We start from the raw sequence: 14,862 nt of genomic DNA on the forward strand, positions 1-14,862 counted from the left end.
TAGATATTTGTATCCCTAGAAAGAACTTTTTCTTTGAACAGGGGCACCCTTTAATTGAACATTAAATTCATTGGGATTGCTTTATCAAACTCAACAAGAAACACGGTTCCTTAGGCCAGGAAAGAAATATAACTAGTAACTTCTTCTCTGAGGAGGAAGCACATTAAACAGGATCTATCCCTTATCTTAAACATGAAAACCTATCACTGGCTCAGAAACATGCCCATTTTGATGATACTCACCCAGTACTGCACATACTAACGGACGGCAGGGAAGGTTCTTGTCTGCTGCCTTCTTCCTGTGTCTCATAGGCTTTACACAAATACGAAATGAGATTATAAGACATCTGAACTAACATCCAATGGTTCACCATCATTTTTTTTTCATGCAAATAACATCACTACTACTGGGAATTCCCTGGTGATCCAGTGATTAGGATTCTGTGCTTCCAATGCTGGGGGCCCAGGTTCAATCCCTGGTCAGGGAACTAGCATCCCATAAAATCCATGGCCTGGCCAAAAGAAGAAACATCAATAATAAAATAAAACCACTACAGAGAAGCTACCTTTCCTTTCTCTTTCAAGTGGTGGGTATTGGGTGAGGCAGGGAGGACATATAAGTGCTTCTCAGTTATTGATGCAGGCCTGGGACAAAAACACAGTTCACAGCAAGACCACAGGCCCACAGGGCACTGATGCATACTACAAGGGGAAAGCTATTGTTTTTGTTTTGATTTTACCTATACAAGTGACATTACTGACAACAAACACTAATATTTTTCTTTGCTAAAATAATAAGTAAGAAAAAGGGAGAATGTGGCTGTGTAGAGGCAGCAACAGTTAGCAGTTCAAAAAAAAGGAAAAGCTTTTTTTAAAGGAAGTTTTAAATATAAACCTCAAGGTGATATTTCTGAATATAACTCCAAGTTTTAGGAAACTCCTTGATCCTTCATACTCTATTTCCACCTCTCAGATGCATAAATCTAATAAGCAGGATCTAGCATCACCCAATCAAAGATCACAGTATATTCTGAAAACAAAAGGCTTAGGCCCGTCTCCTTGTTGAAATCTACATTACTGATACATTCAATGTCAAGATATACCTTTTTGGGTTTTTTTGTTTGTTTGTTTGCTTCTTTTTAGTTCGTTTGTTTGTGGCCGTGCTGGGTGGCATGTGGGATCTTAGTTCCCTGACCAGGAATCAAACCTATGCCTCCTGCAGTGGAAGTACAGAATCTTAACAAATGGACCACCAGAGAAGTCCCCTGATACATTCTACAATAATATTACTGCCATGGGCATGTGACTGTGGATCTTTCCACCCTCTATTGAGTAAGTAACACCTCCAAGACACACACAAAAAATTCCAACAACAGGCATGTGTCTTCTGAACAACAGTTAAGCAAGAGCCCTTTAGGATAAATTTCCACCCACATCTGTTCTAGTAGGATCAATGTCATCGTCTCCAATCCTGCAACCATAAAAAAATTCCTCTAAGAAAAAACAAGAAGTAAAAATCATACCTACCATTCTATGTAAGTTTACTCGAAAATTCATGTTGTCATCATGCAAAAATGCATTGGCATATTGATCCTAATAAAAATAAAAACACAGATAAGAAGGGAATAAGAGCTATCTATAATCTATACTCTTATTAAAGTCCAAGGATTTACAGGTCTTAAAAGAACTCCTTTCAAGGACCAGTTACAGAGCTAACGGGAGAAGACTACAGCCTTTATGTCAAGCCCTACTTAAGCCATGAGGTTTCACTTAAGTGTAATTTCCCAGTAGGTCTCTAACTGGGCAAAAATCTCAAGGCAAATTACAAACAATAAAAATTAAGGCACAGGCACTTAAGACAAAAGCTGAGAGGAATCTGTCTTCCTATTCTCTCTTCCTTCCCATCTGCCCAAGGAGCATAGGGACTGCAAGTCACATGTGCAGGCTACACATGAGGATCTGCGATTAAGAAGAAAGGTCTGCGCTCCGCCGGGAACAGGCTTGGCACAGCAAGAGAAAACTGCTTACTCAGGCAGCGGCAATAGGCAAGACCCCGTATATCCCTGGCTTTGCTGAAGACCGATGGAAAATCAAAAGACTCTCACCATGCATCAGTAATAAACATCCCTCGGCTCTTTCCCAACAACTTTTCTGAAGATCTGACATGCCTACAAATTCCAATTCCTAGGATCTGCTACAATTTGTGAAAAACAACTCCTTTAATTATTTTCTTAGTAAGATTTTTGAAAAGCAATTACACCAGGCCCACTGCTAATAAGCAGCTCTTCTACAGCTACTCCTAACCTGGTGAAAAGTAGGTCAACTTTCCACAGCAAACATAAAAATGGAAAGACTGAGGGAGATGTCTGCTCCACGTGGACCACACCTTAAATATTTTTCTTGGGAGAGAAAAGATCCCAATAAGGAATAAGTGAAGGAGGAGATTGAAACTACAAATTCAGCTCTAAATTGACTCAATTTCTGCCAGACCTCTGTTGCCAACAAGATATAAGGTGAGTTCAGGCCTAATTAATTCAACCAAAAGTGACTCTTTCCAAAGCCCAGGTTGCATCTTCTCTTATTTATTTACCCTCTGGTTCTTGTCCTTCATCGAACTACAATCAATCCAACTTTACTCAATTTCCAATGCTCATCCCTCAGCTTTTCTCTCCACCTCTCCCCACAGAAACCTGAGTTCCTTTTTTCATTTTGCTAAATGCAAAAGATTCAACATAAATAGTTCTAAAGGGGCAGGACTGTTTTTTTCTGAAGAGGTGTAAGTCTCTTTAGAGTTCCAAACTCTTAAGAACTAGAATCTTCCAGTTCTCAATTATAGCAGTTCTCATATGAATTCATTATGAAGTCATGCAGTAAATACTAACTGACCCTCTACTACGTGCCAGACACTGAGAAAACACTGGCAAAGAAGACAAAGGACCTACTGGTGCTTACATTCCAGTGGAGGAGATAATATAAAGGAGGAAGATTTTCTCTCCCAAACTTTAGGTCCCTAAAAGTCAAGAGACAGGAACTGGAGAGAAGGGTAGAAAAGAGAGCATTCTGTAAGGGAACAGCTCATATCAGAAGGCTGGTGAGACCTACCTCTGCAATACATGTAAGGATAATCAGACAGAGTTTGCCACTGTGAAGCCGGTGCTCATCTGAAAAGAAAAAATAAATCATTCTCTCTAAATCATCCAGACCATGTTTCTATAGAGAATAAAAATGTATATCATCAAAAAGAACATTCACACTTTCTTTTCCCACAAAATTCATGAACGAAAATCAAGGTTTTACTAAAGTAATTCTTGCTTTTCTTCTAGACAAAAGAATTCCCCCATAAGATTTTTTTCTTAAGTGTTCTGGTAGTATGACAGACAGCTAAACATCTTCCTGGGAACCATTCAATTATTTTAACAGTCCTTAAAACTGTGGCCCAAATCAGGGCCATGCCCTTTGTTTCCATATCAGCCTTTTGCTTCTGGACAATCAGATCCATTCCTTTTCCAAGTCCACCTCATCCACTAGTTAAAGCACCACCATCTTTACTCATCTACCACAAAATCTAGAACATTTTTATAACTGTTCATAGCAAACTGGCAGCAGAACCAGAAAAAAATTAACTGGAAACTAGGGTCCAGCTCACGCTCTCCTTACAATGTGAACATTACTTACAACCAGGAAAGCTAGGAACTCTTGATCATTTTTCTTCCTGCCAAAGCTACTCACTCTACAAATATTTATTACCGACTATGTGGTAGGTAGGGCTTCCCTGGTGGCTCAGTGGTAAAGAATCCGCCTGTCAATGCAGGGGACGTGGGTTCCATCCCTGGCTGGGGAAGATTCCCTGGAGGAGGAAATGGCAACCCACTCCAGTATTCTTGCCTGGAAAATTTCATGGACAGAGGAGCTTGGAGGGCTATAGTCCATGAGGGTAACAAAGAGTCGGACATGACTGAGCATACACACATGTGGCAGGCACTATGCTAGGCAGTAGACATATAGTACTGGACTAAAGAAAGGTCTGTGGCCTCCCAGAACTCACATTCCAGTTATTAAAAAAGAAAGCAACCTCAGTAACAGGGCTCTAAGCCCACACAAAGGACCCAGAAAGAGCTAACCCATCACTGCCAATTACCAGAACCATTATAACTTTTTTGCTTTTCAGGATGTTTGTGGGTGAGGTGGTGAAGTGGAAGTAAAAAGAGGGTTATACCAGCATATCCAAAACAGAAAAATGGCTTATGTTGTTTCAAATCAGCTTTGACAGGACCCAGACTAAAGTCCATTCTGGAGAGATCTATTAACAGATTACCGTGCTATGAAAGTTAGCTAACAGTACTCATCCTGACATTAACCTGTTACTTCCTCAAAGATGAAGTCTATAAACCAAAACCTGACAGTTAGAAGGCATAAGGAGGGTCGTGGTCAAAGAAATACATTTACCTCTCCTTAGCGATAGGCGGTGCAAAAGAGTAATGACGATGATCCTATCTGACATTCCGGTAGCTTACAGCAGAGCGCCTAAGCAGCCAGAAAAGAAATGCCTTGCTGACACAAAACCAGATTTGTGAGACTTTTCTACCTACCCCTGGCCACAGAGCTTCTCTGGTACTATCCTTCCCTTTCCCCAGATTTGTAAGACTCTTCTACCTACTGCTGGTCACAGAGTTCTCTGGCACTATCCTTCCCTTTCCCCAAAAACCTGATAAGCAACTCTTGCAGAAAAGCCTGCAGCTATCTCTCCACTTTAAAAAAACTGTTCCTGATTACAAATATAAGGCATATTTCATTATTATTCATTTTTAAAATTCATAAAAGCCCCAAAAAACAAGAACAATAAAAAATAAGTTTAATCATACCAAACATCATAAACGTTGGTCAATCAACTTTAGGCTATGTATGCAAAGATATATATTTTTAGTATTTTTATCTCTTGCCTATCTTAAAGATTGAGCAGATATTCCCTCAGGGTGACAATACCCAAGACAGAATAACTTCAGGGGAAAAAAATAGACTTTGAAAGCACAGCCGAAATCAAGGCGATAATAAACACAAAACTCTGAATCATGGAGAGGAATAGCTGGGGAAGGGACACACAGGTAGCTTCAACAGCATTAATAGTTTCTTAAGTTGACTGATAGGTTCATTTTATTATTATACTTTTTATCCTATGCTATTTATTATGCTTATTATAAATTTTATAATCTAATAGTAATAAATATTTAAAGTATTTTTATAGGCAGCAAATGATATATAATAAAGAAGACAAAATAGTACTGGGGGGAGGGGAAGGAGGAGCAGAGCCAAGAAAAAGTTGCTTCTATTGCCACTAAAAACATAATGAGATCCTGTTAGCCAGGTCAGGGTCTTAATCAACAGGAAGGGAGCTGGGCCAATGAAGACACACAGGTATCATTTTGAAATTAACTCTTCATCATAGTTAACCATATTTAGGCTGCCATATCCTACCATATCAAGGCTTCCTTTTAGCAAAAATCTAACCCAGCCAGAATTTACAGAAACAGCCTGAGACCACTCATGCTGCAATTAATCTACCCTCAATTTTGCCTTCTATTTATGTTATGGATGGCACAGTAACCAGTACAATGAGGATTATATAACCATTAAAGCTAAAAGTGAGTTTCAAGGGCCTCAATTCACTGTGTTATATCAAGCAAAGCTAGAAATCTATTTTCAGGGTCACATCTATGCGGTTTTTGGCTTTCTGTGGTTGCTGCAGTATTTCCAGAAAAAGGGAGAGGTTACAGATTTCCAAAAAGGAGAAGCAATGGCCTCAGGAAACACTGATGCATGTATAACAATGGGATTGTACTTAGTGCCACTTAAAAATAGTTAAAATGGTAAATTTTACATTATGTGTATTTTACAATAGACATATATACTAGAAATAAATAAAATTGTAAACACTCATACAGATCCAGTTTAAAAAAAAAAAAAAACTAGGCTTAAAAAAATTAAAACCTTGAGATATATACTGAACAGAATTTGCTGGGTTTCTTCCCAATTTCTTCTTCTAGCCCAACTATTCCACGACCCTGCTGCTACTGCTGTGTCCGGCTCTGTGCAACCCCATAGACGGCAGCCCACCAGGCTTCCCTGTCCCTGGGATTCTCCAGGCAAGAATACTGGAGTGGGTTGCCATTTCCTTCTCCAATGCATGAAAGTGAAAAGTGAAAGTGAAGTCGCTCAGTTGTGTCGAACTCTTAGCGACCCCATGGACTGCAGCCTACCAGGCTCCTCCATCCATGGATTTTCCGGGCAAGAGTACTGGAGTGGGGTGCCACTGCCTTCTCCGTTTCACTACCCTACCACCAGTTAAAAGATCATAGAAAAATCATCAACAGAGGAAGAAGAGGAAAACTAGACAGAATAACATCAAGCTTTTCTAATACCTATTTGTCTCCCACTCCCATTCTGCATTTCACGGATGAGGACTAACACTTATATTTTAAGTGTTAAAAAACACAGTCCCTCTGAATCTCACCTCTTCCTACTGTACTCTGCACAACAGTCCTAATTCTCACTATGAGCTGATGTTTTCAGTTCTTGTCCTCAAAAGGGAATTCCCTGAACATGCTAATCCCCTCACTTCCTACACATAAGAGTTTGCATCTACTTACCAAAATCTATTAAGAAGACTTGCTAGTTTTTGTAGAGATCAATTTATTTTCTCTGTTCTATTTTGGAGCACTCCCGCTCCAGCTCCAGGTTTTTCCAACACCATCTAATTGCCATCTGGCAGTGAGAAATTTTCCAGTAATCAGGACCATCACTTTGCAAGGAGGTCCCAATGGGTCATCTCGTCAAAGCTTATAAGTATTAATGCTGCTCCTTGATCAAGCTAAGCAGCTACCTACCACCTCCTGCTTCCTGAGCTCTCAAAAGAGAATGCCTTACCTTTGGTGTCTTGCATGACAATCGAGCTATACTTTAAGAAGGTTATCAGTAGATTACTGGTCTGTACATCTGCATCCAGTGGGAGTTCCACAGAACTTATAACTGGAATAGAACAGATAAAATGCATTCAGCCTGTAACATATTCCATTTAACACTTCTACCTATACAGACAACTTGCCAGCAGGCAAGGAAATCACAAAAGAATCTTTCTCCAAAACAGAGGAAAGACTGAGTGCTTATCATAACACTGTTATCTAGTCTTCCTAGGCCTCTAGAGCTCTTCCTACCCCCAAGATTAAGCCCAAAGTCTTTCTCTCCTATCTAAGAATGCCTGTCTAAAGGAAGAGTGCTTTTCTCCCAATGTTCTAAGAAGGGTATTTTGATTCCACTTTCTAGTTCCAAGCAAACCAAAAGGGTTCAAGGCCCTTCTAAAAAGCACTTTAATTTGTACCTAAGTGAAAGAGCTGTATTGAATATAAATGTGCCTTGCTTTGATGAGTCTACTGCTTAAAATAAATGACAATTCATTCCTAATATGGAAAAATCTTGCTCAGAGAATAAGCCTTTAGGCTGGAAATACGCAAGATGGAAGGGAAAAAAGACAGAAATACATTCAAATTCTACTTCTTAATCCCTTTCCCACAAAAGGGAACCTGAAGGAATACCAGACTGAAAACAGGTGGACATTACTGAGAATAGAGTTTTATATACCTAGTTGCTTGCTGGAGAAACTGTCCCTGCTGAACAACAAGGGACCAGACTAGGGCTGACCCACACAGGATAGCCTTAATACAGATCCCCAAGTTCCTGATATTTTACATGAGATTTAGACATCTTGTTAAGTACTTTTACACTGTCTAAAACATAATATACAAAAAAAAGGAAACTCATGATTGCCTAGAAAAACTAGAGGATCTATAGTTTTCTGTTATATTTTCACCTATGAAAACTCAGCTGAGTCTGGGATACTATTCATAATATGTATTCTTAACCATAATGAATCCCTTTGAAGTTATTACTATGTATGCTGAGAACATTTATTAACAATGCGAAACATTTGCATATTATGGATCCATGATACATAGCAAGCACAGCAAAAAGCCTTATGAGAAGAAATTAGCATGCCCAACCCTTGGCTGTTTTCCCACAGTTCAGCCCCCGAGAACTAACAGAAGACAAATATATTTTGATGTTGAAATACTAATATATCTTAAAATTCATGTTATGGATTAATGACTTGACACTGTCATTTCAAACTACAGCCTATTCTGAAGCTCAGAGCCCATAATCCTTCCTTTGTCCAATACAAAGAGGCATTGATCTGGTTAAGTGGGGCTTTTTTCCCCCCAACTCAAACACAGAGATAACTAGAAAACTGTCTTACATAATACTTAGAAATATAGAAGTATATGTATTTTTAGTTTACAAGAAAATCCTCCCATGCCAAGGCTGAGTTGTCAAATGTCAAGCCTGAACTGAGAACAAACGTTATAGCTAAACTGCTGACTTTTTAAAAATAATGGCAACAGTGACATACCTTTAAATATAACTAGGCCACTGAGCACCAGTTATATTAAAAACCAATTAAAAAACCAAAACTTGAGGATAGAGATATAAGACTTAGGACCCCTACAAAAAGGAAATAAGTTAGGAGAGAAGAAAAAAAGACAAAATAGAAGCAATATCAATAGAATAAAATCCCTCACAAATTAAAATCTGCTTCCTAAGAGGTATTCCTTGATCGCTGGCTTCGTAATTCTTCCCAGCAGCCTTTGTCAAGGGAGATAGTCATTTGAAAGTGGGCTGACTCCAATCTTCCCACTAGAAAAAGTAAAACCTCACTGGTTGTAAGTAAGTAAGCACAAATCAAGTTGCATAATCAAGTGTGTGGGTGGAAGTGTTCACAATGAACAGTTTGAAAGGCGGTTCTCTGAAGCAGCCAAACCCCAACATCACATGAAATCATATATACAGATATAGACAAAGATATATATGTGTGTGTGTAGATATACCTATGCGAACCCAAACGTGTGCACATGCACGCGCACACACACACAAGCCTTTTGATATCCATGGTAACCACGAAGGATTCATCGTTAAAGAAAAAAAACAGATTTTCTGCTGGAATATTATTTGGTGACCAGAATAAGCAGAGAACAAGCAGGCAATCCTACTACATGTTCCTTCTCATTAAGATACAGGTATGCCCTGCTTTTCAGCTCATTTTACAAAAGCCACTTTGCCTCCTCAAAAAAAAACTACCTCAGTACTTGTTTTCACTAATGCAAAGTCTAAAGACGGTTTTCACTTTTCAGAAAAAAGGAGGGAGTTCCCTGGTGGTCCAGGGGGTAAGACGGTGCTCTCAATGCAGAGGGCCCAGGTTCAATTACTGGTCAGGGAACTAGATCCCATATGCACCAAATAAGAGTTCAAATGCTGCAACAAAGACCTGGTGCAGCCAAAATAAATAAATGTTTTAAAAAAAAAGGAAAAAAGGCAAAATGGAGAGGGGCAGAATAGGTATAGTGAATTAACAGGTACATACCATTATATACACTAAATAAACTACAAAGATATATCACATATCACAGAGAATATAGCCTATATTTTATATATTTTATAGTAACTATTTGTTGTTTAGTTACTCAATAGTGTCTGACTCTTTGTGACCCCATGGACTGTTGCCTATCCAGGCTCCTCTGCCCGTGGGATTCTCTAGGCAAGATTACTGGAGTGGGTTGCCATTTTCTTCTCCAATATAAATGGAGTATAATCTTTAAAATTTGTGAACCACTATGCTGTATACCTGAAACATATTGTAAATCAACTATACCACCAGTTTTTAATTAATTAAATTTTTAAAAAAAGACAAGTGAGGGAATTCCCTGAAGGTCCAGTGGTTAGGACTCTGGGCTTTCATAGCAGAGGGCCCAGGTGCAATCCCTGATTTGGAACTAAGATCTCACAAGCCATGTGGCCAATAAAAAAGACAAGTGATAACAAGAATTAGTAAGGATGTGAAGAAAAGGGAACTCTTATGTACTGCTAATGGGACTGTAAATCAGTGTAACCACTAAGGAAAACTGTATAAAGGTTCCTCAAAAAATTAAAAACAGAACTACCATATGATCCAGCAATCCTACTTGTAGGTATATATACAAAGAAGTGAAAATAGGATATCAAAGAGATATTTTCACTCCCATGTTCATTACAGCATTATTCACAGTAGCCAAGATACTACAAACACTATATGGCATCACTTACATGTGGAATCTTAAAAAAACAAGTCAAGCTCATAGAAAAAGAGAGTAGAAAAGTGGTTGTCAGGGGTTAGGGGATGGAGGAAATAGGGAGAGGTTGGTAAAAGGACACAAACTTTCAGATTGGCAAATCTGAAGATCTAACGTAAAATATTAAAATGGTAACCATGTTGATAATACTATGTTGTATAGCTAAATTTGCTAAGAGAGTTGAACTTAAAAGTTCTCATCCCCTACAAAAAAGAAAAAGAAAAACACATGAGGTAACGGATGTGTTAATAGATAGGGGGAATTTTCTCACAATGTATATGCATATCAACTCACCTCAATAAAGCTAAAAAAAATTTTTTTAAGTATACACATTCAACTTTATTTTCTCAAATTCAGGCAAATAAAAGTAGAAAAAAAAAAATCCTACCACCTATCAACAATTAGAAATGAAAGTAACAAGAAACAAGAGTGATGGGGTGAGACGAAAGACAAAGGCAAAAAATGAAAACCGCGTTCAGCGTTTGTTTTGCAGCAAAAGTTGTAACAGAAGCATCGGCATCCCCAGCAGTGAGAGTGATACCACTCAATTCCTTCCCACAAACTACACGCAGCATGTAAGAATCAAGCCACCCAGTTCTGAACTGCGTCTGTGAGCATCTGTGCTTTATCTAAATTTACTCTGTGCATCCATTAGCAAGATGCAACCTAAGATATTTGCTTCTTTGCTTTATGCAATTTCAGCTCACAGAAGGTCGTGTAGGAAAGCTCTGCTTTCAGAGAACAGGGGAAATCTGTATTTTGGAATTTGACTATCAATTGAAAACAGATCCAATTTGCTACCACAGACTTGAAAATCAGTGGCACCTCCCAGTAATACTTTTGTACTAATACTGCTTGTATTACCTTGAAATGCTAATACCACAGGTGTTATATCAAAGTTTAAAGGAGAAACAGCAGAGCAAAGATGGTCATATCAAATATAGACAGTAGGGGGGCACAATTTTTTTACCCAAAATGAGTTCAACATTTGAGGCAAAACATCAAGTATTAATGAAGACTGTTTTTAGGTTAAGTTATTCCCTCAAGCACACTAAGCTGACATTAGAACCAATTCAGGTTGATACAAAGTTTATTGGGCAAAATTCTTAATTTCTTTTCTATTACCCTTTTCATAACTTCCAGTGATAAGATCTATACAGTAGAATGTTGTTGTTGTTGTTATCTTTTAAAGGAGAGAAATCTTAAATACCCAGCAAATTCCCAATTATTACACACTTGTCATTTTCTAACTGGGTGTGCCTGGCAGACACATAACAGTGAACAAATTCCAAGTTCACTTTCTCATTCATTTAGTCAACAAATATTTACTAAGCAGTAACCATGTCAAGCACTATGCTGGACATTTAATGGTGCACAAAACAGGCATGGTCCCAACCCTGATCCATGCAAGGTTCTTACTGTCAACTCTTACTAATCTTAGGCAAACCTCATACTCCCCTGGCCTCAATTCCCTCATTTGTCAAATGATAACATGAGACGATTTTACCATTTTACATTTATTTCAGTGAGATATTCATAAAATATCTCATCTGAGCTTCACAAGTACCCTCAGTTTGGCAAGACAGGCATCACTGATCTCTGCGATCCCTTTTAAAATCTACCATTTCCATGATTCTACAACCATTCCCTATGGAGGACAAGCTGGAGTTTCGTAGCTTCTTACACAGAGGAAAGCATTTGACTATCTTTTATTTAGAGTTTCACAAATCCTAAAGATAATTTCTTAAGCAAAAGAACTAACAATTATGCTTTTTGTCAGGGAAAGAAAAACAACAACAACTACACTCACCCCTAAAGATTCAAGATTGTATTAATCAAGAAAACAAAGGAGGTGATGGACTTACCATCAGAGGAGGGTGGCGTGGTCCCAAGTGGTGTGGCTGGGGTTGTTGGAGCAGGACTGACAGGGGTTGTCACCAAGCCCATTTCTGGATGACTCTGAAAGAGAACACAGATAAGGATAAGAAAAGAGAAGACTGTGGGTGTCCTCTGCTTAACGTTTCTGGTATTCCTGGCCTCATAAACAGAAAGCTCACTGAGGAGAGACTGCTTCTACATTTAGTTCCTATTTAGTGCCTGATTACTGTTGATGCTTGCTAAACTCTAATAAGCTCTGCAGGCTAGTTTTCTTTAAGTAACTAAGTTCCCATTATGTAAGTTTACCTACAGAACCATATGAATAAAAAACTGGGGTAAACAAATACACAGAAATATTCCACACACAAAAAAGGGCACTTGTAGTCCTATCTGAATCTGAGAAGGGACTATTATCTGATCAACCCAAAACATATCTACAGACTATTCTGATGACCACATAAGTCAACTAGTAAGTGCAGGTGAGCCAATGGGATAACAGACACTATAAGAAGGGCTATGCAGAGGGCAGCCCTCCTTGTTCCACCAAAAACAAGAGTGTGTGGGGTGGGGAGGCAGAGACATGGGCGGAGACATCCACTAGGAACCAAAAGAGATGACTCCTCTTTCCCTTACCTTCCTTAGCCATCCTTGCCACATCAGCTCTTGAGAATCAGGCTTAGTGGTGGCTACTCCCTTCTCTTCCCCAATAGTTTTATCAGATTTTACCCTCCTCACTTTGTCCTTTAAAATCAATTACAGAATTTGGAGAGCTAACAAGGAACATCATGAGAATCATGGATAAAGCCTCATGTGATCAATAGTGAAAAATGAGAATTGCTAAACCAGCAAACCAGACCCCAAAACCAGCACAGCTTTTTGACCTTATTTTTTTTTGTTGCTGAAACTCAGTGGCTCCCATACATAATGACCCTTTGAGAAAAAAGCATAAGCACACTTTCCCTTAAAAAAAACTTCATACATAATTTAAACAGTCTGACTTTAAAAACACTTCATCAATTTTTAAAGACAGCTTTCATGGGCAGCACTTGAGTTCTCAGCCTATTTTAGTTCCTTCTGTACCAACAACTTAGGACATCCCTTAGGCAAGTGACCCAGTACTCAGGATTCTATGACTTCCTGCTTTCAATATTTGTTGACCTTTTTTTTTTTTTTTTTTTTTGGTTAACAGCGAACCTTATGCTGCACAGGATATTTTGTACTTTTCTTCTCTGGAAATGGATGAGATAATAACATAAGTGACGTGGCCTATTTTACCTCTGGTCGTAATTCCAGAGAGGTTTAGGAAGCAGAAAGCCTGTTAAAAAAATCCGTATGGGCAGATATTACTAAGGGATTTCCAGCGAGCAAAATGACATAATCTCATCTCATTTGGGTTAGCAGAATCAGTCAACTGGTCAATACCATTAACTTGGCATGTTACCAGTTCCATTTTAGCACCAGATGGAGACATAGATATTTGAGGAGAGCATGAAGCAAAGGCAACTGATGCAACTATTTAGTTACTAACTACGGCTCATCAATGCAAAGTAGGGTTTACATGAGCACACCCAGATAGGCTTTTCAATGGAGTGAATCTGTATGAAAGTCAGGGAGAAAAAGAACTGAAGTTTTTAATATAACCAACCTGGGCTAATACTGTGATAAAGTTGCGATTTAAATGAACAGCTTCATAAAGTGCCAGAAGGATGGCCTCGTTGGTTCTAAAGAAAAAGAGAGCAAATTGGAGAGTCTCTTATATAATGAAGAAGGTAAAAGAGTATAATCATCAAGATAAGATTTCACCCCAACTCCTCATTATAAATCCCTTTGAGTTTCTAATGCTTCATTATTTCCTTTTTGGGCTTATATAAAGGAAATACAGTCAGCACTTTAATTCCTTAGATCTGTTCTTACCTACTTCACTATTTCCCCTTTTCACTTTTTCACCCCAATCCAGTTAAGTCCTTAACTGCCTCAGACACCAAGTCCTCTTTATTTCCTTTCAGAGATAGCTGGGAACAGTTTTACAACTTCTTAGAGCTCAATACATGCCAAGTCCCATTATTATTTAAAACTCAAGAAACATTTGACAATCATCAAAAAAGTTTGAATCTGCAGAGATAAAGTTTCACACTTTCATATCCAGTAAGAGAGTCCACACTTGAAGTTCAAGTCACCGCACAAGTTCATCAGGCACTTACTGTACTGAGATTTTCTCATGGGCATCTGCTATGAACATGCTGCCCACCTGTGGAAGAAAAGGGGAATTGCAGAGTTATAGCAGGGAAATGTGAGAGGAGCTCTGGGCCCTACAAAGCTTAATCAGTGAAAAAAACAAGCTGCAGCATGAGGGAATCCTGGCCCACCAGTCACACACAACAAAACCAGCTCACTTTGAAGATCTTAAAAGAATCATAAGTAATGAAACTCTCCTAAACTTTCTTTGCTTAAAGGGACTTAAAAAAAAAATCCCAGTACTTTTGTCCAGGTCTATGTGTTAGTCCAGTAACCACTGACAGCAAGTAAATGATAACTTAAACATCCTCATCACTTTGCCTCTGTCCTGGAAGCTGCTTATCTGAAACAAACTAACTCACAAAGAGCATTACAGAAAGCAGGCTGTTTATCCAGCACAGAGTTGTCTTGGGGGAATATTTGGGTTTCAGACCAGAACTATTAAATCAGTGGTCAGCAACCTTTTTAGCATCAGGGACTAGTTTCGTGGGAGACAATTTTTCTGTAGACCAGGGGATGGGGGGATGATTTCAGGATGA

At 38.7% G+C, this 14,862-nt stretch overlaps 1 protein-coding gene across 12 annotated transcripts in view; it reads right to left on the minus strand.

Annotated features, from left to right (window-relative positions):
- ARMH3 (armadillo like helical domain containing 3) overlaps window positions 1–14,862 on the minus strand; it is a 181,340-nt gene that overhangs the window by 136,895 nt on the left and 29,583 nt on the right. For all 12 annotated transcript variants that reach the window (XR_015155241.1, XR_015155240.1, XR_015155238.1 and 9 more), the window contains 7 exons: window positions 14,290–14,336; window positions 13,734–13,809; window positions 12,076–12,169; window positions 6,921–7,022; window positions 3,102–3,160; window positions 1,527–1,592; window positions 243–312 (listed from right to left, as the gene is read on the minus strand). Coding sequence is in view for 8 of the 12 variants with exons in the window: in XM_086377368.1 (XP_086233494.1) it covers window positions 243–312; window positions 1,527–1,592; window positions 3,102–3,160; window positions 6,921–7,022; window positions 12,076–12,169; window positions 13,734–13,809; window positions 14,290–14,336 (514 nt within the window). In the remaining 4 variants the exon portion in view is untranslated. The remainder of the gene's footprint in view (window positions 1–242; window positions 313–1,526; window positions 1,593–3,101; window positions 3,161–6,920; window positions 7,023–12,075; window positions 12,170–13,733; window positions 13,810–14,289; window positions 14,337–14,862) is intronic.

Source organism: Bos grunniens, chromosome 26 (assembly GCF_055505025.1).
Source record: "Bos grunniens cultivar Pamir isolate PY7600 chromosome 26, Bosgru_T2T1.0, whole genome shotgun sequence".
Classification (NCBI taxonomy): Eukaryota; Metazoa; Chordata; class Mammalia; order Artiodactyla; family Bovidae; genus Bos; species Bos grunniens.